This window comes from Clavelina lepadiformis, chromosome 7 (genome assembly GCF_947623445.1).
Source record: "Clavelina lepadiformis chromosome 7, kaClaLepa1.1, whole genome shotgun sequence".
Taxonomy (NCBI): domain Eukaryota; kingdom Metazoa; phylum Chordata; class Ascidiacea; order Aplousobranchia; family Clavelinidae; genus Clavelina; species Clavelina lepadiformis.
Window position 1 is genome coordinate 3,202,893 of NC_135246.1, and position 25,409 is coordinate 3,228,301.

The 25,409-nt window shown below is 36.7% G+C and overlaps 1 protein-coding gene across 3 annotated transcripts; it reads right to left on the reverse strand.

The window, feature by feature from the left end:
• Positions 1-86: 86 nt before the first annotated feature.
• LOC143465080 (autophagy-related protein 2 homolog B-like) lies at positions 87-20,639 on the reverse strand. Of its 3 annotated transcripts, XM_076963227.1 has the most exons (29): positions 20,501-20,639; positions 18,592-18,773; positions 16,213-16,366; positions 15,838-15,981; positions 14,220-14,403; positions 13,447-13,589; positions 11,870-12,779; positions 11,487-11,698; positions 11,060-11,192; positions 10,888-10,975; positions 10,484-10,580; positions 10,088-10,292; positions 9,275-9,578; positions 8,708-8,927; positions 8,458-8,556; positions 8,094-8,208; positions 7,853-8,025; positions 7,226-7,470; positions 6,950-7,056; positions 6,532-6,776; positions 5,959-6,056; positions 5,640-5,694; positions 4,613-5,020; positions 3,938-4,328; positions 3,519-3,655; positions 2,895-3,195; positions 2,500-2,611; positions 2,040-2,196; positions 87-1,490 (listed from the first exon to the last, which is right to left on the reverse strand). In XM_076963227.1, the coding sequence occupies exons 1-29, from the start codon at positions 20,582-20,584 to the stop codon at positions 1,302-1,304; spliced, it is 5,892 nt and encodes a 1,963-aa protein (XP_076819342.1). In that variant the 5' UTR covers positions 20,585-20,639; the 3' UTR covers positions 87-1,301. The 3 variants fall into 3 exon arrangements, with proteins under 3 accessions (XP_076819342.1, XP_076819344.1, XP_076819343.1); XM_076963229.1 differs by lacking the exons at positions 87-1,490; positions 2,040-2,196; positions 2,500-2,611 and having other exon boundaries at positions 3,052-3,195; positions 3,523-3,655; XM_076963228.1 differs by lacking the exons at positions 87-1,490; positions 2,040-2,196; positions 2,500-2,611 and having other exon boundaries at positions 3,057-3,195; positions 3,484-3,655.
• Positions 20,640-25,409: the final 4,770 nt, after the last annotated feature.

Sequence of the window (25,409 nt, forward strand, 5' to 3'; positions counted from 1 at the left end):
TACAGAATTTGGAAGTATACCATTACGACGTATTATCATGTGTTTATGTCTGGTACAAAACATGTATGTTTTAAGTTTCTTGTAAGGGGAGTTTTTTGAAAGCTTTATTACACACAGTAGGCACACTAACTCGTAGTATACCACACGACTTATTGCACGACAATAAACACAGTCTCAAAATAATGTTCTGAAAATTCTGTAACAGTGCCAGAAAAAATATCGATAAAATCCAAAGTAAAAAATACTATACAACTGCAACTGCTTTCAAGGTAATGTTTAAGGACGTGTAGTTTCTACGTACAGCCTTATTATGGATTACAGTGTTTATTAATTCAATGACCATAAACCGATGAACAATGACGAAACCGGCTGCATTAATGTGCAAGAGCTTTGCTGAAACAAGTCCGTATTTTTCTAAGAATTTGGTATGTTGTGAATTGATTGACGCGTGTTAACCTGAAAACTCTCGCGTCAGAATGGTTCGGTTAAAACATAGGTGTCAAACTCCCGGCCCGCGGGCCACATCCGGCCCGCTTTACAATAAAACCTGGCCCGCAATGCTATTTTATACATTGAACTATTTCCGGCCCGCGAGATCATTGTGCAGTATAACTTACTTTTTTCAAGAAAGAAACAAGATTATAACAAATCGCACAATACAGCAGCACAACAGTTGCCTCATCATACGATAGAATAAATCGATTTATTCCCAGCCAAAACCGTCAAAAAAAACAAAAATTTGGTGCTGTTTCGCTGACTGTTCCAATTCATATACTCGTGTCACGAAACGTTCAATCAAGTTTTATCCTTACGGCCCGCGGCGTTAAATAAGTTTTGAGTTTGGCCCCTGGTGCGATTGAGTTTGACACCCCTGGGTTAAAACATACAAGAATATATTTGACTAAATTATTAGATATCTTTTGTTTTTACAAACCCGTTTCAGCATTGCACTACGGCAAATAGAGGTAAGATATGACACGATGAGTAACATACAGCGAGACCCCGGTTAAATTCGCAACTTGAACCTGAGCAGTTTGTGGCGAACTCAGCAATCATGGTGCTGTACTGCAGTAGCTAAACACAATGCGAACTATCACGTAATATACATATTAAAATAACTGGAGGCACTGCGCAGTAACATTTCAATGCTGAGAGAGGTCGGAATTCCAACTTAACCGGGATATCACCGTCCAACGAGCGATAAACCAAAAGATTAACGTGCGGTTTGTACCATACCAATGCGCTTGAAACCACACACTTCATAACATAGACCTGACGGAGGAAAGTTTCCATGATGGAGGCTAATCGCCAGGATTCGTCTTCCATTTCTCCTCATCTTCCCGCTTAGCATCCGGACGAATCTGGTTCCTCAACCCACTTAATACGTTCGATGTCGCCTTTGACGCAATTATGACGGGGCGGACCAATGTGCCCGGTGCGTGACGTATCATGCCGCCCACCACGCCCGTAATTCCCTTCTGCTCGTGCTCCTACGTCATAAACGTTGGTAATTATTAACTTGTTGTTAGGTAATAATGAAAGCAAAAATTCCTGCGCTATACAGATGCAGTTTGATTTGAAGTTTTAATTTGAATTTACGGAGTGAAAAGAGAGAAATAACTTCTAATTAACATCTTTTCAGATGCAATAAAAATCTTACGTAATCAAAGCTTTATGAATAGAGATCATAAAAACAGTTGCCTTTAGTATGGTCAGGGTCAGTGCCAATACAAAGGAATTTTGTGTAAGGTGACAATTTAAAACATAGTTGGTGTAGTATAGTGGTTACAGCGCCAGACTCTCGACAATACGAACCGGGTTCGATACCCGACGATGCCATGTTCTGTTCACTGATCCCGCATTTCCGAAATGCTTGACATAAGGTAAAAAATGGAACCGGAAAGTGAATAAATACAAGCTCGGTCTGGAGAGGTGGGGAAATTAGACTCATTACTCAGGAGTAACAGATTGCGAAGATCTGCTTCTCGAAAACTTCCACAATTAGAAACAAATGATGCGAATAATCCCGCAAATCAAACCTTCTGTGCAACGCGGGCAATTGCATTAGCGGTGTCTGAAACTCCATTTCGCACTACAGCTATAGCGTTGTTGACCCCCTCTCTGATGTCGGCTGGTTGGCCTTTGATCCTGTTCCTTTTGTCAGGCGATCGCCAACTTGGTGATGGTCTTATTGCTCTATAGAAATCAAAGAACAAGCTTGTATATATGGCTAAGATTTCTATTAGGTTTAAGACATGCACTAATATCGATTGCGTACACACAGGCTTTACTGTTTTATTTTAAGCACAACCAAGCAAAAAAATAAGAATATTCAAGAAAATTTTTTCATGATTACAGTAACATAATATGGCAGAAAACAAAGACATCTCAACAATAACGGAAAACAATAACGGACTTTTAAGGATTGCAGAAACTATGTTGGCAACTCTGGCGCCAATAGCGGTCTGGTTTGTCACTTTCTACGGCAATTTTATTGACCTGCTGCTGTAGTCCACTGGTGAGAATACGTCATGGGCGGTCTCGGCAGCTGATTGGACGAGACCGACGAGGCGATTAGCCACTTCCAGCACGGCCATGGACGTTGATGTGCCTGTCAACATATTTATTGGAGAATAAACAAAGTTTAATTGGTGTGCAATGATGTTAATGTTGTTGTAGTGGCTACTAGATATACTAAAAGCAAACAAACTGTGCGAGCGTGGGGTGCGCAGTTTCTACGAAATTACTCGCTAAATTTAGCGAAAACATGCTACAGACCCAAGTAAATCGCCGCAAACGTAGCAAAATAATTCTTAGAGAATATGTAGTGCCAAAAATAACCACGTGAAAAAGTGCTGTTTCATAAAATTTAAGAGGCGTTGAAAAGCATTTACCAAATGAAGAAGTGCCTCTCTGTATGCCACGAAATATCCGTCCATCTCTCCTATACTGCTCCACTGGCATCCAGAATAGATCACAGACGCCTTGAAAGAACTTGACAACAGAATGCATGGGCCCTACACCCCCCAAGATGGACGGAAGTTGATTGTTACGGATGTCCGTTGACCACTCGTTCAAGGCGTAGCTGATGACACGGTCGATGCCCAGCAGACCGTGACAGTGTTCGATCTTCTTCAAAGTGAGTTGGGAACAGTTTAACTGTGCCAGACCCATCAACAAACCAGCTATTTTGCCCTGTTCAAAATATTCCAATTCAGTTTTGTGACGGTGGCCAATCATGATAAACACAACAATTGACGTCATAATTAATAAAATTCGTCACGCTAATTGTTATTTCTTTAAGGTTGTGTAGCGCCCACTAACGCCACAGTTCCATAAATATAAAAATCAATCTAATCCATCCTGAAGAGAACTTTTGTACAATAGTTGCAAACGCAACACACAGAACAAGAATTAAAGCGCTTTCTTCCGTTTAATTCCAATAACTGCAAATTATAATCTTTATCATAGAATTCCGTGTACCAGCAAAACTAAGTTGAAATTGAACAAAGAACTACCTGCTCAATGTCGATGTGTTTTCCGTGGTAGTCAAGCCGTATGGGGACGTCATTGGTGAAAATTACTTCGCGATAAAAAGTGTGTGTGGTGAGATTGTCTGATTCTTCTTCATCGATCACATTTGAGGAAGGCAAATCTTCTCAGAAATATATCATAGCGTATATTAGTAATACGGTTTGATTTGCGTGGCCTTGACTGCCACAAGAATCTTTGTAAATTATGTTTAATATGCCATTCTTTCTGAGTTAATTTGTAGTATAAGCAAATAATGAAATATGTGACAACTACCCTTGCCTTAGCTTATCGCAAAGCAAACGAAATAAATTTTCAGTATGTTAAAAATGTTTCACTGTGCTGATGACGGTTGAAAACAAAGACATAAATGAGTTATACCGCTTTATAAAAATAAAGCACCCACCCCCACTTGAAACACTTAGTTGTGGAGTATGGCAAGATTCGGGGGTTGCTGTTTTTCCTTCTGCACCAAATAATTCCGAGAGTTTTGTGAAGAAATTTATCAAAAAATCCAGCGTGTCTTGATCTATGTTTAATCTTATAGGCTGAAGCGTCACTCTGAGGCGGCATTCGGCAGGTTTGCCAGGATCCTCCGGTTTCAAGTGCAGGGTTTTCACTAGCAGCATGTTCGCATTGGACTGCTTTGGGCTATCTTCGTTGTGGAACTGATACAATAACTTGTTGATTTGAGATGAATGGAGTCGGTCTCTGATCTCGAAATCGTTGATGGTGAATACGGTCCGTGCTTCATCTGGGCTCGCATTATCAGGAAAGACTTCATGTTTAAACCGGAACTACACAAGAACAAGTGACAAGTTAGGGCACAGCAAATGCGGCGTCGGCGAAGAAACTTACGACGATTTCAAATTATGTAATTGGTAATTACGTAAACTATATAGTAACTGTACAAATCACTACAGTTTTAAAAAATTGTTTTACAAATTAATATCTTACAACATAACTTTAATACATATAACTTTGGTATGGGTAAGTTGCGTTTTACATACCAAGTGGTTGCAATAAACGTCACAAAAGCAGCCACTTTAATTAATACCAATGGCAATCGTAAATGCTCTACCTTAGTCACATGGAACTCGACCACTACGTCATGATTTCGACCGGATTGATTTGTCTTGTTATCGGCGCGTGACGTTCGTGGCGAGTAATCGGAAGGTAGTGGCTCCCGAGAGTATGTTCGCTGGCGGAACACAGGCTCCACACAATTTTCCTTCCTCCCGAAATCGGTACCTCCGTAGACACACCAGCAACAGGATAAGTCCGTTACGTTGTAACGTTTCACCGGGGACGGGTAATTACAGGGGGTGTGAAGATGGTTTATTTTTTCCATGTTTGTCTTGAACCAATGCTTGACAACGGATATGGGCTCATCCGGTTTGAAATATTCGAGTATTGGTTTATCGTCGCATGGGTCATGGTCAGGATCAGATATTATGCAAAATTCGTCATCGTCGTAGTCTGACGCATCCTTCATATTAAAAAAAGTTTAAGGAACTGCCCTCGGCTTATGGCAGTTGCCAAGACTTTTCAAATTTTAACACATCCGTTGGCATTGCCGCAGTTGTTCTATTTTGAAAGTAATAACACGCGGTGATTGATTTATCGATCATTATTTGTCTTTTTTTAAAAGGGCTACTATACGCATGTTAATGACAATCGCCATGGGAAATATGGCTTGAATAATCCCATCCAAAACAATATGTGCACCAATCTTTCTATGGCAGGCCTCATTGTAAAATATATGCCTTTCTTTCAATGATTACCTTATTAATTTGGCGAAATCAATATGAGCTCAAATTCCAATTACACACAACAGATTTTGATCGGATACAAATATTTATCATAATTACTGTTATAGCTCAGTTAAATCGCATTGCGCAATCATACATAAATACGCTCGGCGACCAAAAATACACCTCCCGATTAAATGAAGTGTGCGATTTGTTATAATACAGTAGCATTGATTAAATTATTAGCAGGGGTTGGTGATAATAACGTGATTATATCGTACAATGCGCATGGGTACGTTTCAGTCGCGTTCAGATCACATTTTTAATATGTTGCTCACATTGGATGCATTAACTTACCTTCAAGTAAGAGCCGCTTGGCACAGTTTCCGTGTCAACTGATGATAAGTAGTCACTGAAAAAGAATTTAATATCAACATAATCTAGTTTGTTGCAATTTTTCGTCAGCAGCTACCAAGTTGGAGTTCGCGAATGGACACGTGATAGTTTGTTTCTATGGCTAATTTCCAAGTACAGAAAACAAACATTTTGTACGCAGCAAATTTTATGCCAAAAATTAATCATGCATTGTACAATAAACCTCGCAGATAAAACAAACTTATATCATAAAAATTGTTGAAAAGTCATAGTGGCCACAAAAAAACTTCCATGTGTTTACCTGTGCATGGACGACTTATCATCATCACTGAATAGGTCCATGTCTTTCATAGCATCTGCCATTAGATCAGCAATTGTTGCTTGAACTGGACTTGTTCTCTGTGAAAGTTAAACAAAAAAATATGATGACACAGAAAAGTGATCCAGTTTCAATGAGAAAATTGCAATACCGACCGCTAAAGCAATAAATCCTAGTTTGAAAGATTCCAATAGCAGTAAAGTTAAGCCTTGATATCGCAGAGAAAAGAACTGAAAACGTTACTTTGAAATGGTTTTAACTAACTTGTACTCTACAAATTATGTCGAACTATTTAAAATTCGAATTATATCGAATTATTCCAAACTAGATAATGATAGTCCGATCAAGTTTTTGTTATCAGGTTTACAACAAAAACCAAAACTATCTAAAATTCGACTGCTCATGAAAAGTTCCAGGCCTATTTGGAAACTCATACACTTTTAAAAGTAAAATTGGCCGCTGGTTTAAGTATATCTCTAATATTCAACAATATTTGACATAAAAGTTTACCCTTCTGTCTATTTGTAAGAGCAATTGTGATCACATTTTATTCACCTGGTCGCTTGGCTTTGAGGATTGCTTAGACAAGTTCACATTGTTGCATTTCTCTTCAGCGGCTTCTACGTATTGGGAAGAAGAGACACTTTCAGGAAACTCCTGCTCCGCTAAATCTCCGTCTTGAATTATGTACCTCAGTAAGGCAATAAAAGCAGCGCAAGAATCAAAACAGGTTTTGAACAAGACTTGAACGTTTTCAATGGACAAGTCAATTTGAGGAAAATCTTGTGGAGCCTCCGATTCTACAGAAAATAAATAGAATCTTACTTTTCCAGTTTATAATAAAAAAACTTCACACTTTCTCTTATTTTGCTAACTATTAATTGCATACAATCAACTGCTGTATGTATTGATTGTATCGAACTGGTTACTGCATAACTAGATTCACAATAAGATTTTTGTGCAACATCCCTACCATTGAGTTGTACTGCTTTAGAATTGGCAAGCTTCAGAATCACTTCAAGCAAATTGACATCAAGGACGGTGACAAAATGCTGACGATTAATTCTCTTCATGCTGGTGCTATAATCCAAAACCGTACCGTTAAGACTCAGACGTTAAGACTCAGACTCAGAGAAGACTTAAGACTCATTCTCCTTTTGATTAAAGCCGATAAGATGAGTAGTGTCGACAAAAAAAACAGAAATAAATTAACGGAATATGAAGATCAACAACATGACAGAGTTGGTACCTATCAGATAAGTGCACTGACGAGTCATCTAAAATCATATGCAACAATGAAACCGGGGAGCCAGCTACAACATTTGAAGAAAGTGAAAAGGAACTAATGGTGGCCAGAACTCTCAGTGGGGGAGCGAGATAGAGAGGTTGGTAATCGGCTGCACATTTACGAGCGTGAAAGTGAATTTCGGTTAAAATTGCTGGTGGTTCATAACCAACAACAGGTTCGTCTTCAATATCCATAATACCGATAATCTGAAATCAGAAAAAGCAAACTCAGAGGCAAACTCTAATAAAAACGAGCAAAATTTGCATCTTTTTCACTTACAAGACAACAAAAATTAATGAAGTTTTAGAATTTAATCAAATCTTTATGCGGTAGCATCTATTTCTACAAGTCTTGAAGTTTTCTTGTTAATGTCAATTGAACAGAGAAGCAATCAGACTCATCTAAATTTAAGCCGCCATATCCTAACTCTTCATGTAATATAGTTCAGCACAATGTCAATTACATGTGAGATATGCACTTTATACTTCAGGCAACCTCGGCTATGACAAGACTTTACTCAGCTTTTCTAGGTTATAAATACTTTGAAAAAAGACAACTCAAAACTGTGACAACATGAAACTATCATACCTGCTCAAACCAGCTGTGACCGAGGGGAAGAAATTGATGCTTGATCGTCATTCCTTGAATCATAACCGCAACAACGAAGTGCTTCAGCGCTCGCTTTTCTTCACATACCACCTTTAATGCAATTGACAGCATCTTCTGTTTCTTCCCTGAAGTGACGGGAATATTTCGCCGGCCTGAAAAAATAACAAGTTTTTCGTTAAGAGAAAGTTGATACCGAGTGACTTTAAAATATAAAACCTACCAGAATGAAAAAACGGTTCCACCCCGTCTTCATTCGGATAGGCAACCGGAGTTAAATTTGGAGGAATTTCCAGAAATGGGACAGTTTCGAATTGCACAGAAGACGAGCTTCTCACCTGTAAACAGTAATCAGATAACAGTTAGGTAATGTATTAGAGAGAATAAGGTTTGTTTGACAAGTCTGACAAATGAAGTAAAAGTTTCTATGCTTTGTAAACTTGACCACAAAAATTATGCATTTGCAAAAGGTATGAAGCAATTGATTTGCTGGTACCAAAACCGTTTTAAAATGACCAAGATTAGGACTGACTAAATATTATTGGTGATTAATGGAAATTTTCCAACGAAACCACAAACATACAAACCTTATGATAAATGGAAAATGAACTGATATCAATACTGGTGTAATCAACATTGGGATTTCCACAATAACTGCAAGAGGTAAAAAGGTTTCCATTGTTGATCTGCATTGAAAACCAATTTTTAATATGAATATTAACATTCATTCATTAGCATCACCTATGGCCCAATTGCGGCCATAGGTTAGGTAAATAGAATATTTATTGTAATAATAACTTACAAAACAACATGAAATTACAATAGAAAAAGACATACCGCGAGGTAAAGTTGGCCAGTTTTCTTCGCGTCAGATTCAATGTTGAGGTCTGAACATAGAGAAAGCAAACCATCGTTTATCGAGAGTGATATGGTGAAGGCACTGCGCTCAGACGGGATGCTGATTCCTTCACTTTGCAAAGATTGAAACTGACTAGGGATGAAATCATCATAATCATCATCATCATTGTTAAGATATTCAGCTTTCTTGTCCGTCATACTAAAGTTCAACAAAATTCAAGAATAGTAACGTGGGAGGGTTGGAGCATTAATCCAATGGTTAGGAATGCCTTCTGTGGGGGAAACTCAGGTTCGATTTCGGATCTTACCAAAGAGCATGATTTTTAAAATGGCATTAGCAGTTTATTAAGGCAAAAGTTTGCAAGTAAAAACAGCATGTCCTGACACTGTCATTTGAAAAAAAACGTTGCTAAGAGAGGAAGTAAGGGGTGTTATTGTAGATAACAGTAACGGTAAGTAACGGTAAGTAACAGTAACGGAAGTAACGGTGTTATCAAACAAAAACACGGTCAAGGTTTATGAAGAAACAAGTACAATAACACATACCCCTTAGAAGATTTAACTGTGTGCGGTTCTTCTTCAGTGGAGCTAAAAAGATCATTTCGAAGTGAGAAAAATTGGCTGGCTGTGTCAAGTCGATCCGGTACATTTTCAGAATATACGCTGTGCTCTGTGGGCTGGGCTGATGAAGGCATCCACAGTAGTAGGTCGTTGTTAATCCTATTGTAAAGACTTTCAAAAAATGGCATGGAAGGACAGTATATCTTCACAACAGGAAAGTGGACGGCAACATGAAATGCTGACATGGCACTGGCATGGTCTTTGAAGTTCTTTAGTTCTTCTTGGTTGCCTGAAAGATAAAATTGCACGCTAAGTCACTACATTATCAGTTGAACGTTATATCAGGTAACATATTTTGATTCGTCAACTTTTACTGATTTTCTATAAACTGTAAATCATGTAAAATTGACAGGAAAATATTCAATAGCTTCATGAAAAGAAACTCGACTTTTATTTTGAGTTTGGTTATTTCACATTTATCTCCATGCTTTTTTAGGGCCGGTTAACGCTTTTACGAGGTGAGGTTTCATGTTAACTGCAAAAATTAGCAACGCTTAATTGTGTATCGCAATCCTTTCAGTGAACTGCATTTGGAGTTATGTCATTTTATTATACTTAAGATCTTTTCTTGATGTGAATAAAAACAACACATACATTTCGGCATAATTTCATGATAATTAAAGTCAGAAAAGAAACTTTGCCAATCATGTATAAAAAAAACAGCAAGATAATTACGTAACGAACTTAATTAGGCAAAAACTTAAGCAACAAACTTCAATTTTTCCTGACCACACACACCTGGTATCATTTTCTCTGTATCGCCGTGAACTTCTTTGCATGAGGAAAACGGTGTTGGCTCCTTGGGTTGGAAGTGATCGTATTGAGATTCCATCATAGGGTCGTTCATTTGAATAGAAACTTTGTCATTAAATTTTAAGTCGTAGAAGTGCTTCTTTTCGCTCAAAACGAGCTGTCTTGTACTGGCTGTTGGATGCTCAGTTATCTAGCGAGATAAATAAAAATACCATTCATTTAATTGCATTGAAAGCACAAAGCAGGTGCAAAGTTGTACTAAGTGACATAGTGTACTAAGTGACTGAATGTAATTATTATAACAACAACGTTTCTTAAACATACAGTGCTGATGATTTGATACTAATTTATCAGAATCACTAAAACAAAACAAAAGCATACCTTAATAAAAGGCATTGACGACTCTGTAAAGCTTTCTTGTAGTTGTGTATCGTCTTGTCCGTCACTTTTTGTTGCTTCAAGAAACAGCCTGGGGGGTCTGGAAAAAGATGTTCATTAAACGTAAGGTAATAAAAAGCTCACATCTCAAACCTAGTTAAAGTTATGCAAAAAATAACAATTAAACCAGTGATAATTGAATCTGTTAGCTAACACCTATTACATATCAGGCCCTTCATGTTTAAAACTTCATTTTAAAACTGTTTAAGCATTTAAACTTTTTTGAACTTTAACAACTGCCCAATACACAGCTTAACTACATCAAGATTCTTGTAATGAGCAGAAGACAATATGCAAAAAACATTCTAATATTCAAATATTACAATTTTAAATGTCCAATTACATACTTTTTTCCTTCATCAGAATACAAGGCATGTAAACATTGAAATTGGAGAGTCATTTCCCACATTTCGTCAACAGGTTGACTGGGTGGACCTAAAAAAGTGAAAAAAAAAACAAAAATACTATTAATAAAGTTGGATAAGACGATTCTTTGCAATTTTTCTTTCGATTACTAACCTGTGAAAACAGAAGCAACACATTTCATATCCTTTGCTATTAAATGCAGTGTTTCATCTCTTAGAGATCTGGTACATTTAATTTCCTTATGACTCACATCCCGCAGATCAGGAATCGGAAAGCGAAAATCAACCTACATTCCAATAAATACCACATAAATACGAGTAAACTTAACACTTTAACCATAAAAATATACACTGCCTTGTTTCCATTCATTATTTCACATTTAAAATGTGACTCGATTCAAGTGACCGTAAGACATCATTTCGTATAAACTACATTGAAATGGGAAATAAATGTTGAAAAGATGGAATAATTTGAAGAAAAACGTTACAGCAAGAGTAGGTGCAAACATCTTAAATGCTTAATCTTAACATGTATTCAGCAATGGTTCAAACAAAATACAATTTCACAATCAATCACTTACATTCATCTCAGAAGATGAAACAACAAGATTAAGCTCGCTAGGAATGGATTCGGTTTGGTCGTTGCAAACTTGTGCGAACAAAGCCTCCTTGTCAAGTGTAGATGCTTGTAAGTCAATATTGGTGTGAGCTTGTTCCTCAGACTTGGAATCAAATAGAAATAAAAGAGAAGCAACCCTGTCCATCATGGTTATATCAACTTCTGACTTGACATCTGCATTGACATTTATTGAAATATTGTTATTATATCTCCAACAATTATTTCTCTTTAGTGTTCGACATATACATTATCAAGAACAAGCTTTAAAACTTCTACAAATATAACAAGGGCAACATCACATACCAGTACACTAAACATACTAAACAGTACCTGTACAAGACTTACCTGAAAGTTTGATTGATAATTTTGTGTTGATTCTGTCTACTTTGTCTATCCTGTTGACAGTAAGATTCACACACTTTTCGTGTGATGTAGTAGAAGATTTTCTCGAGTCAGAAGGAAACATAAGGATTTCGACACACGTGCACTCACGCTTTGTATTCGGAGTGTCGCAAGGATTATACAAGCACTCGACAAGTTCCATGTCACCGATAGACATGTTCAACAGACTTTCATTAAACTCTTGGAGTTTAAAACTGGTTCCTTGTACATACTCAACATGAACTGGACCAGCAAGCAAGCGCAAATGATTCCTGTTTCTCAGAGCGTCATTGAAAAAATCACGCTTTTTAAACAATTCTAGCGAAGTGTATTTATTGAAAATTGTCTTCAAGTCTTTAAAGTATTTCTCCAGGAATGCTGACATGTCCTTTATTAGATCCTTCTCATCACCATTGTCACATGGTTGGGAGAAGGGATCTTCTAAAATTGTCAATAGCATCATGAGAAATTGGACCTGAAAGCGGAACTTTTTATCGATGTTTTCAATCACTTCATTGCAGCATTCACTTTTGTCATCAGCCTTATCAGCAGGCCTCTTATGGTTGAATCCATCCCTACGGCCATCAGAACTCGCAGAACATGAGTTAAAGGAGTAAAATTGTTCTGATACCCCATCCATTGAGAAAAAATGGTCCTTTGTGGTCTCAGAGTTGCAAGTATCCATGTTGAGTACCTCCGATAAATCCGATAATCCACCACGGCAATGCTCTGCCAACAGTTGGTTCTCAACGTACCTGTAATCATTTGCAGCCATGGGCCTGCTAGACGATCTGTTTGAGGTATGAGTGTTGTCATCTGCACCATTTCTTTTTGAAGTTGAAATGCAATTAATCAGGCCCAACAAAAGAGAGACCTGCAATAACAAATTATGAAAAACTTTAGCTAATAAGCCTTAGCTTATAGCTTGGCTGCATAGTTATTATTTTAACGTTATTAGTTAGTTAAAGTAGTACATTTTATTGTAAATATAGCTGGTTATTCTAAATGAAAATAAACCAAAGATTGTTGTCTATAAATATACTGGTGAAAGGAGTTCTCGTAAAATGTAATGGCTAGGTTATTGCCAAAATTGTGTCAGAAACAGGCTAGAGCCCACAGCCAAGACTGTAGGTCAGCAATTATATTAACCAGTACAAATACACCAATTTTAAGCTAGTTTAGGCTCATTTAACGCAAAATGTTCCTTTTATAAACTAAAGTATGCTATTATTTAACCTATTACTTTTCACTCGTCTGTCAGAGAAAACATTCTATTTATATTTGATCCAAATACGTGAGTCATTCCTTTTGTTTCTTTTAATGTGACGTAATAATTAAGCAATGAACTTTTGCCTTTTTGCCACTTATTTAAGGCAACCACATATTGGTACAAATCCTTTCACAAGCATATTTACTGAAACAACTACTCTTTTATTTAAGACCAACTTGTTTTCAAGACTTGCACCTCAAGAACTTGGTTTGTCAAAACAGTGTAAACACAGAAGATATCAATATATTTCACAAATCATTAAGCGATATACCTGTTTCGGTGTTAAAAACACAGCACAGCTGCCTAGGTATAAATCACCATCCACTTTGGGGCCTGATAATTGTTCATCTTGCTTAATTCGAAATTTAATTTGTTGTGAACCAAAAAACTGTGCGATGATACAGTCTGAGGCATCTATTACAAATAAACATGCGTAAATGTGTAATTTACAACATATGCGACTATTCGTACATTCTGCATGTATTCCTGGTTTATTTCAGGTTTTATTTTCACTAGAGTGATTGGCAATTAAGTAGTTAATTTTATAATTCATTCTATAAATGCACACAGAGACGGTCTAAAATAAGTCTGAAAAAAATAGGGCTTTCCAACCAAAAAGAAACATAGGGGTTGGGTCAAGTGCCAGCACACAGTAGCTAAATGACCTGCTATTGGTGGCAAAACACTGTTTACTGTATATCTACAACTCTCCTATGTTATCAGATTTCAGATAAAATAGATTTCATAAAGATGAGATAAAAACCCGGCATTAAAAATTGCTAAAAACCCAGACTTTATATTAGCTGTATTTTTAATAAAACAAACAAGAGATGGAGAGTCAAAATCAACAGCATTTCTTGGGAAAAGAGACAACAATATTTTTTAAGAGAATAAAAATAGTGTGAAAGCTCTTGGTATATATAGGTATGATATCCTTATTTATCACTTTTGGAATAACAGTAATCAACAGAAAATAATTTAGAAATACAATCGAAAACATAAAAAATATTTATGTAAGAATCTAAACCATTTTTAAGCATTTACCGTTTAGTTTATAATCATCTTCAGATTGCTTGTCATATAATTCATACAATGACACAGTTATTCCCGATACCATGAACCGTTTTGTAATGAATGAAGCAGCTGAACTGGAGGGATTGCATTCATTTGCTGATGAGTCATTGCTTGAATAATCTTCGTCTGAATACTGAACATCTTGTATTGATATCTAAAATAAATGTGTTTGTGTGTCAAAAGTGGGAAAATATTAAATAAAATACATGTAACGTGATGCCAGATTTATCAAATGACGATTTCAAGCTTATCAAAATTCTCTTTAATTGTCCGAAAATATGTATACATATAATGCAGCAACTATGGTACATAATTATACCTGAAATAGAAATTTGGGTGTGAAATTTAGCTGACTTTTGCCTGTTGGCATTAACCAAGGACAGACTATTAGCTGCTGATGCAATGACAAACCTTATTTCACTTTTGCATTCACTGTTTGAGTATTTCTTTATGTAATTGTAATTTTCACAGTTTAAGTTCACTGCAATTTTCCTAGTTGGTTTGAAAATTAAGTTAATTAAATAAATTAAGAAAATTAATCTATAAAATTTTACTTCTTTTGTGCTATTTTATTTCTGGCCTCTTTTAACTGTGCATGTCTTCTTCACTTTCACTTTTTAGTTTTTATGCCTATAGTTCTAGTTTCTAGTGTTCTAGTTCTATAATGTTGTTAGTTCCTAGTGTTCTAGTCTAGTTCCCAGTGTTCTATAACTAGTGTCCTAGTTATACTCATTCTTTTGCTCGCATGGAAGTTGTTATCTGCTTGGGCCTAAGGCTGTCTGATTTCATTCTCCCCCTCGCTTGATTGGATCGATGAGCCGCATGCTAAGACGGGAAGGGTGGATGGCTTTCATTTTATGCCAGATGTGGCTGGCTGGGATACAAACGTGGTTTTTGTTGTTGCTCATATTATATTCGTTTTAAATAGTGGAACTGACTGTGTGAGTCATTCGAGTAGTGACTGAAGAAAGCCTGGTTGATTGCTGTGGCAGCCGTTACCTCAATAAGAACTTGGCAGTGGCTGCTATTCGAGGGCGGCTTCTATTTTTATTACATGAAGTACCGGTAGTGTTGTTTAAGTGAAGTACCGGTAGTATTGACAATAAAGTTCTGTGTTCTCTTTTGACAAAGATTTTATTCTATTACTATCCGATCACTACTGTAATGTGACAACTGCTGTTTTTCGCATGTGCAAGCTCTCAATGACAACCATTATATTACACCGAAGCGATTTCAGCATTGTCTTCTGCTGCTTCTATGCGAGGGCGGCTTTTATTGTTTATTTTTAATCAAATCGTGCGGTTTCTATTCAAGAAAATACATTATATATATAATACAAAGAAAACATGCCTTGTCAAGCTTTAAAGTTTACCCCAAAAATTTAATTCCTGAAGGGTATTTTAAAGCAATAAGAGATGACTATGAAAGTGTAAGATTGTCTTTAAAGAAATTAAATTTATAATTAACCATTTACCCAACCTTTTTGAACATTCACATTTTCACCTAAAATGGGTGAAACATATTTTATTAATTAACCACTAAGTTAAATCTTTGCAACTCTAACAGAAATATTTCATAGAAATCATACCTTCAAACCAACACCATTACTTGGTGAATAAGCGTGCTCAAGTTGGAGGGTTGTGTCCGTAAATGTGACTTTAATTCTTGACAAAACACGTTCCACAGTTTCAACAAGAAGTTGAAATCCCTCATCTTTGTTACCTTTTGATTCCTTAATATTGTGAAAGTTACAAGTCATTTTTTAATTTAGACTAAATATAGTTTGAAGTAGTTGTTTCAAAATTTATTTTTAAATGTTAGCCAGATCTAAATAAAATTAATTAACCAAGTTCAAAATTATTAAAAAAACACAACCCAATGTCTAAGTCTTTAACATATAATAGGTTTAAAATAAAACGTTAAAAGCATAAGTTAAAGAAAAAAAACAAGACTATTCAAAGACCTCATTAAAACACTGTTCTGCAAACTCCATAGACGTAGTCATGTTTTTTAAAGAATTGCAAAATGAATCTGTCATGGATGAAAAATCGACATTTTGAGATTGCCTTAGCTGGGCAACAAGATTAAGCCCGTTGATTTCAACTTCACAGCTTTCCCTGAAACCGTAAACATACAATTGAAGTCCTAGCCATGGAATAGCATTATATGTATTTGCCATATTTGACCACAGCTTACCAGGGTATGGTATGAACTTCAATAATTTTCATTCAAGCAAATTCGATGAAATTTATAGTTAGCGTATAACACTGGTCTGCATGAAAATTTTATTTTGTATGATGCCAACGTTTTCTAGCTAATTTTGGTGCGCTGATTTCAAAAATGCCATCCTTTTTTGGCTGTCACATCAGGTTTTAAAGTTACGGTCAAAAAACCGCATAATTTTTCGCTTTTACGTTTAACTACCCACTTTTTTGTCAAAAGGATATAATTTATCAAGATAAATTTTGTTATCACAACGAGCTACGTATGTGCATCAAAGCTACGTATGTGGTACCATAAAAAACTCAAGAGCCTTCCCTTTGGCGTCCCTACGGTATGTAGGGAGCAAAAAAAACATCGCAATGACTGTTATTTTTGTATGGTGTATTAAGGGGTTTAACAGAAGAAACAAATCCAATATCAAGTACCCTAATTTAAAGTCAGCATTGAGGCCTGTACCACATTGTGATGAAATTCCTGTACCGAATCCTCTAACAGAGATGCAAAGCTCCTCAGAATCTGAAAGAAGTGCAGGTGATGGAGAGCACTATCAGGAAGGAATAAACGATGACTCTCCAAAGCTGTTTTCACAAACTCAGCTGAATGATCTCACAAGAGAGTTATATCTTTCAAAACAACTTCTAGCATCAAGATTAAAGGAAAAGAATCTTCTAGAAAAGGGAACAAGTTTTGCGTGGTTCCGCCACAGAAAGAAAAAATTTACAGAATTTTTTAGTAAAGAAAATACTCTGGTTTTTGGAAGAATGTTCAGGGTTTAGTTGAAACATTTAGGATATCATATTCAGCAGAACATTGGAGACTGTTCATAGATTCTTGAAAGACGAGCATGAAAGCTGTGTTGTGGTACAATGGGCAAACTGTGCCATCAGTACCTGTTGCACGTTTTACTGTGATGTCAGAAACGTATGAAGACATAGAAATTCTGTTGCAAATGATAAAGTACCAAGAGCATAACTGGTTGATATGTGCTGATTTAAAAGTCGTAGCTCTCATACTATACTACACTAAATTTCCCTGTTTTCTTTATCTCTGGGACAGTAGGGCGGATACTTCCCACTTTACTCGGAAATTGTGGCCAGTAAGAGATGAGTTTCTGTCTAGATCTAAGAATGTGAAGGCACATCCTCTTGTTGCTCCAGCAAAAGTTTTTTTTACCGCCCTTGCACATCAAGTTTGAGTGCATGAAAAACTTTGTGAAAGGTATGGACAAATACGGAGAAGGATTTAGGTACTTGCAAGAAAAGTTTTCGTCTTTATCCGAAGCTAAGCTGCAAGCAGGTATTTTCACTGGACCTCAAATCAGAGAACTGTTGAAGGATGAAGATTTCGAAAAAAAGTCTGTAACGGAATTGCAAGCCTGGAAGGGGTTAAAAGCTGTTATCCAGCAGTTCCATGGAAATAACGGAGCCTCCAATTACAAACAGCTTATTACAGATATGCTCGATGTCTTACAAAAACTTGGGGTAGGATGAGCGTCAAAATGCACTTTTTACCCTCCCACCTAGACTACTTTCCAGATAACTGTGGGACGTTTAGTGAGGAACAAGGTGAACGTTTTCACCGGGAGATAATGGTGATGGATGAACGCTATCAGGGTAAGTGGAATGTCAGCATGATTGCTGACTACTGCTGGTGTCTTAAAAGTGAAGACTCTACTAAATATGAGAGAAAATCAGGTAGACGCGCATTTTCAATAAAATAGATACCGAGGTAGTGAACCGCTGTGCTTTCAATAATAATCATTTTACCGGATTATATCGTTATTGCTGTCATATTTCAAAAATCTTTATTGTTAATTATCATAAGAAGACAAAGATGTGTAAAAATTGTGTGCAAACTGTGAATTTTTTCGAGTCAAGCTTGTACATTATTTGCGATTATTCATCAAAAACGCTATATGACGTGTAACAGTTATCTCAAAAACCTGATGTGCTAGAATAAAACGGACCACAGATTTGGAATCAGCGCCCCAAAATTAGCTATATTTGCATGTTTTTAGTGAAGAAAAAATTTTGAAGTTGAAAAATGCAGGCCAGTGTAATTGATGCAAACATACAACGTAGTAAAAGTAGATTAAAAGAATAAATGTAACAGAACTGACTTGAGTAAAGCTGACCATGGCATGTAAACAGCTATGGAACCAATGGACCCATGGACAATTTCAAAAGGTAAATGTAGATGGCTTAAAGCTTCGTTGACAGCATTTACATCGAGCTGGACATTCTGCACATAGCCCTTTCCATGATAAACGTCCAAGCTAAGCTGCTCTAGTTTCAGCTTCTCCTAACAAACAAGTAATGTTCAATTTCCAGCATGTTTTGAATAGTGTTTCAAACAATGTATTCCATAGCAAAACATCACTTCGATGTGATGGCATTGGCACAAATGGCAGGGTGCATTCCGTGTGATGCATACACCAAAAATCAGATTGGTGTCCATCACATGTATGCCCTATTGAAAAGTTTATTAATGCGCCTGGGACTGCCAGTTTTTCTATTGCAGAATTGCGGTTTCGCTATACAAGGGCTACGTTGGCGTGGAGCAAATTTTAGCAGCGTTTATTGGCCCAGTTATCCAGTGCACTGAAAACAAACTTTCCAGTAGGGCAAATACGCCAAAACAGGCTATCCCAACTACAATCTCTAAAGAAATAGATGTCGTGCTATTTTTCATCAAAAAAAAAGAAAATAAAGAAATTGCCATGGTTTCAATACAGTAATGCCAAGGTGTGATTTGTTCCACGTGATGCCTAGGTCAAACCAAGTTTACACGACTTGACTGTACGTAACTCACGTGTAATGCACCCTGGCAAAAATTGAGGATTTTTGGACACAAATGGCAGTTCTTGTTTATTACAGTGCATTGGTGCACTTATTAAATCAAATCTATGTAAGTGTGACATGCCAGACCGGAAAGCATAGCAGTTTTCAATGAGAAATCGTGCGTGCAAAGACACAACTTTTGGTGTGATGGCGTGCACCAAAACCACAATTCTTTGTTTGTTTAATATAAATAGCATTCAAACAAATAGCTTTATTTTGTTTGTTTATTATAAATTGGTTTGAAACTAAAAAGAATTCGATGTGCATGTTGATGAATCTTGTGCGTGCAGCTACCACACTTTTCACTATGTGTGACACGTATATATCACATCTTTACAGTAGGCGGGTCGCTTTTACTTTTGCATTCCTATATCAGGATTGAGTATGTACGTCCTAATAGACCTTTTCCGAGTTACTGCCTGGGTTTTCGATCGTTTATACTTAACAATGGAAAATGTCGAACCACTTTGATTCCTTTTCAAATGAAAAGCATTCTGATTGGTGGATTGTAAAGATTTCGTTCAGGTGCGTTACAGAGGAATTCCTTTAAGCGATAAAAAAAATTTGTTTAAAATATGTTGCCTAGTTCTTATTTTACAGTGCTTTGAATCCTACGCACTGGACTAGTTCGATATTAAGTCACGTTATGTGGTCAGCATAGCATGTGATGCGAAATACGTAAGAGTTTGCGTGGAATCTGTGGCGTGTTTAAATGTAATAATTCGGTTAGTATTTATTTCTAGTTGATTATTTTTAAAATTGCTTGACGTGCCAAACAAAATTAGCCTGTGTAATACGCTGCAAATTACACCATATCGGACAAGTCTAGTGTGTAAGATTCAAAGCAATGAAAACAAGAACTAGTGAATATATTTTCACTTTAATCTTTTTTTTATCACTTTAAGGAATTTGTATGCAATTCATCTGAACGAAATCTAATTTTAAAAAGAATCAAAGTGGGTCGAAAATTTCCATTGTTGAGTAAAAGCGATCGAAAAAATCATGCCATCCATGCCCAAAAATATCTTGCCATTTAAAAAAATGGCGACGGTAATTTGGAAAGAGTCTATTCATTCTATATTTTCTCATAACTCATTCCCATTTAAACCTCCAAGCCGGAGTGCAAAAGTATGAGACCTCAGTAAGCTACGTTGCACAAATGTTCTAAGCACAATTACAAATGCCCACCTGCAAATAACTTCCAAGATAATGCTCTAGTAAGTAACGACAGGCACGTCTTTTAATTGACTCAGACCATGGAAACCAAGTCATTTTTTAAACAAAAAAGTACCAACACTTACAGTAAATTTATGGAATTTCCAGTCTCTGAAAATACTAATGGTTATAGGCTACATGTGCAGGCCTAGGCCTATATGCTTAAGCTATAAGAAGTAAATCCTTATTCGGCCGTAGCAGCTTTCACTGTGACGCTATCTCCTCTGCTTACATCATATTGAGGCTAATACAATTATGCCAGTACCACCATCAACTAAGTTTAGTATAGGCTTTTAGCATACCAGTGAGCCAGCAGTAGGCTAACAAACACAAGACATAACACTAAATGGTTTGGCTGTTGGCTTGTTACCGTACTGTTGTTTAGCTTTTTCATGGTAGTACAGCAAATGTTTAAAACACAGGCATTTCTTTTTAGTGCAGAAAGATTACAGTCCAAGCGTGTAACCCAAGCAAACAATTACCGTCGTGCAACCCAAGCAAACAGTTGCTGTAAGCAATACAGGTGCACAGACCAGATGTAAACAAAAAACTTGACAAAGACTGTTTAAATTGGACAGATCCAAAAAGCGCTTTGCCGCTACCTAACGGTAATAAAATCAAGAGCTGCAGAAGTGCCGTGTCACAAGTAAGTTAACAACTGCAGTACATGAAAACCATACTTAATGATCCATTTTTGCCAAAACAAAATCATTTACAAGGTAATATGGTTGACCTTAATTAGCAACAATAAAGCTACTGTATATCGTCGTATTAAAGTTATGCAGTGTTCTTTATAATCCTGCCCACAGATTCACAATAAATTTTACTGTTATTGTGTAACGAAGGATTGATGGACTTGCTTGAATTAATGGCGTCCCAGTTCAAAATATAAAATTCTGTCGGTTAAATCACAATTAGCCCGTAAGCCGTCACCTTGCTTACGATAAGCAGTTAAGACATGTTAGGCCACACAACCATCTTAACAAAGAAAACTAAAAACGTTTTATTTTGACGACTAAACATAATTTGTGAAAGAGCTGCTTCACTTGAGTTAGGTACGATAAAAAAAACCTAATATTTCCAAGGGGTACCGATAAACAAAAAGTAAAAGAATCGCTGATCTACAGTATAATATACTGCAAAACTATAAACAAAAATATACGTTTTGATAAACAAATGTAACACCCTCAAATAAATCAACATTAGTCAACAGCCTTAATAAAATAAATAGCGTTGATTTTCAATCAGATTAGGCCTCTGCAATAGCTAAAGTGCCTTGCCTGGCTTAAGTCTAACTCTTGACCATTACCAGTAACAGTTTATAACTATTAGCGGCAAAATGCGCTCATCTCAAGTTCTCAACTGACAGGCATCAGTTAACCGAAGGGCAAAACGAACACGTCTTTATACTGCCTTGCTTTCCTGAAAGCGTGCAGCCCGTGAGATCGGAACAATACAAGACAAAGAACGAGACACAGGAACGCGCTGTCAAAGAAAACGCGCATAAAAATCAGGTCAAATTTTGTTTTTTCTGAAATCATTGTCTTTTTCATAAAAAGGCAACATAACTGCGAAAAATAGGTCATAATTATTCGAGTGCAACAAATCCCTGAAGCGAATTGACCTGATTGTATTGTCTTGCTTCGTCTGTCTCTAACTTCTTTTGATAAAGATTTGTCCTAAAAGAGCTCGAACCAAGCATGTGAAATTATGCGAGAAATGTCACGCGTTTTTTGCATCATTCAAACTGGAATCCACTCATCCACGGGGCAAAGAGTGCAATTAAGTAAACCCGCTCGGCATTAGGTCATCCTTACAGAAGCGAAGAGCCAAGTATGAAGGCCGCATGAAACAAATTTATTTAACACAGAAAAAGATTCCGATTCCCATATGGTCATGCATATACAGGCCTACTTAAAATGCCGCAAAAGGATTGATATTCTTGTATATCTGTCAACTTTACCAGTTACCTACAAAAGTTTGTCAATAAGGAAAAAATCAACTTTTTCCCTCTGATGACTTAATTAATTAATTAATTAATCTCATGACTTACTTAATCCCTGATGAATGCCAAAAATTACAACCTGGTTTTCGTTTGTTTGAAATAACAAACAATTTTCGCCATCATTTATTTCCGGTCATTTTTACAATTAGAAACTTTAACGTTTTGCTGTAGTTTATATTCATTACAGACCGCAAAATAAAAATAATCCAAACTGGTTTATTTTTGGCTTATACGAAATTCTATAAAATATCCTAATCAGTCGTCAAATCCTATTAACACTGTTTAACTTTTTTCAAGAGAGATCAGTATTTGTCGTGTTTAGATAAAGAGGCGTTTGTCAACCAAATATTTAACGACCCAAAATCCGTCGTAAAATGAAAGAGTTGGACGTAATGACCTCACGGCCGCGATTCAAAGATAGATAATGACTTGTGTAGCGTATCGAAAGCTTGATAAGTGTGTGTAGATTACGCATGTTGCGATAACAAAATACTTCAGAGAAACTTAACTTCAATTACCGAATTTCCAACAGCAGTGTACATACTGTGTTAATGCTAACTATACCAGGAAGTTAACATCATATAACGTCGGGATTAGCGGAAGAAATATCACCCGATTCATTCGCCGTTACATTTCCCGAAGTGAGAATAGCCAATGTGTGCAGAACGTACAACGTACAAACAAAAGAAACAGGCGGATAGTAGAAGTAGGTCACAAAAAGACAATGGCCCGTTTATTGCTAGGCGAGAATGAGGCGTTTCGCCGCTCCGTGTAGCGAACTGACCTGCTTTTATGTCCGTTTTATTGCATTTCATAAATTTTATTAAAAAAGTTCATCAACGAAATGTAAGAAACGTATTTGTTATACCAAGCCATTTCGACAAGAGTAACTACAAGAGTAAACGTAATTGCAGGAAAATGACAGCAAGGACATCAATTTCGTTTCAATTTCAATTTCAATTTCAATTTCCAACAATATCAATCTCATTAAAGGAACCAGATAAACAGGCGAACGAAATCAGAAAATTTGGAAGAAGGCCGTTATCGGGTGGAAAAAATATAGAGCGATAAAACAAACAATATCATAAAATAATATAAGCAATTACAAAAAAATTTACCTTACCGGTAGTAATTTTGCGCTTGATTTCAGATTGGACGCTCCGTTAAGTCATGCCTTCATCTCCTGTTGTGAGCTCCTTTCTGGCTGTGGTTGCTAAATTGGGCTGCGATTTGTGAAGCCATACTTCCATAACCTTCGTTAGATAGACAACATAAATAAAAGCAAACAACAAAAATAAAAAATGCGTATGAAATACTTTAAACCAGTGCCACATGGACAACAGATGGACTATACAGGCGGCTACATTTACGGCGCGTAATCGATGAACGTGACAATGAGATTTATAGCACGAAGACAATTGGACATGATGTGGCGGTGACGACAGCGGCCTGTTCAAAAACCGGGTTAGTTTGAATATTGATTTATAGATGTGATATTTTTAAGCTATCTTTCAGTAAAAGATGCTCTGATTGATTCATAAGTCGTCAAAGAATTAAGTCTTGTATTAATCGTTGGCGACCGTTAATGAAGTTACCGGTATAGAAACGTCACATATAAGTTATTTTATTACATACTGGACTGTAATAATGTTCCAGAATAATTTTTTATCCGATTTCAACTGTTCATACGAATCCTGGCTTAAAGATCGTTGACGAAACCTGTAACTCCAGAGCCGGATAAAACTCCCGTCGTAATCCACATCGTTGTCTGTTAAACATATGTCCATTATGACGTTGGGGCTGGTAGACCGCAGTACTTGTCTCATAACTTCAAGCTGTGTTATATTTACAGACGACAAGCACATCACACGCAAAGATTTCACGAAAGCAAATTTTATTCAACCAACTTGGTCTTTCGCTTGGTTAAGTTAAACAAAGATGAAATCCACTGGCAAGAAATTGAAATCTTTTCATGTGAATCCAGGCTTTTCAAGGGCCTTGGTTTCTGGTAAAGAGAGTGTTTTAGTTCCGACATTATGTGTGTTGCGTGGTTACTTTGTTCTATATGAACCAGCATTTACAAACTACTGAAAGAAATGAAATTTATCCACGGTAGTCCGAAACGCTCATTCTGTCCATAAGAAATATTCCATTAAAACTTTTTGATCCGTTGCGTTTTCCAAATTGAAATTTTGTCGCCAAATTTTTTAGTCTCGTCGCAGACTGTATTTACTACAAGCGCTGTTATAATAGCTGTGGCTAAACTAATGTAGCTGCGACCCATCAGCAAAAACCTGCAGATATACGTTTAAGTCGTGCCCATGGTTTGAAGCAGGCTGAATCATAGATTTCGCTGGTTCTCTGTCCTGCCCATATTGAATCAGCAATTCTGCGCCGGAATAATTTCTCACATTACGAAAAATACCCCAAAAAAACTTTTCGAATCTTTCCAATATTTGGAATTTAATTTGATCGCTTGTGAAAGTTTATGCGGTTATCAAGCGAATATTTCTTCTTCCAGGTGTCGCCATTTCATCTGTTAAATACGAGAGAACTGACCCGGCCAGAATTTATGACAGTCATGTGTGCGCGAGTGATTTTATTGAGCTGCTAATCTAATGCCTTAAATTAGCGGTGAAAGGTTTAACGAGAGTCAAACACATGTTTACACGGTTTTTATTTGGAAATAAAATGTTGGGGGTTAAGACTTTTATACATGTTCGTACAACGATTTTAGAACGAGAAGATTAGCTTTCGTTTTGAATATGGCTTCTTTTTTTTAACGCTCATTACAGACAGCTGTTATGTTTGTCAAATACAATCAGAACTCCTTTCGTCGGCATCGTCGTTCGTAAAATGGTTTACGAACAAAGGCAG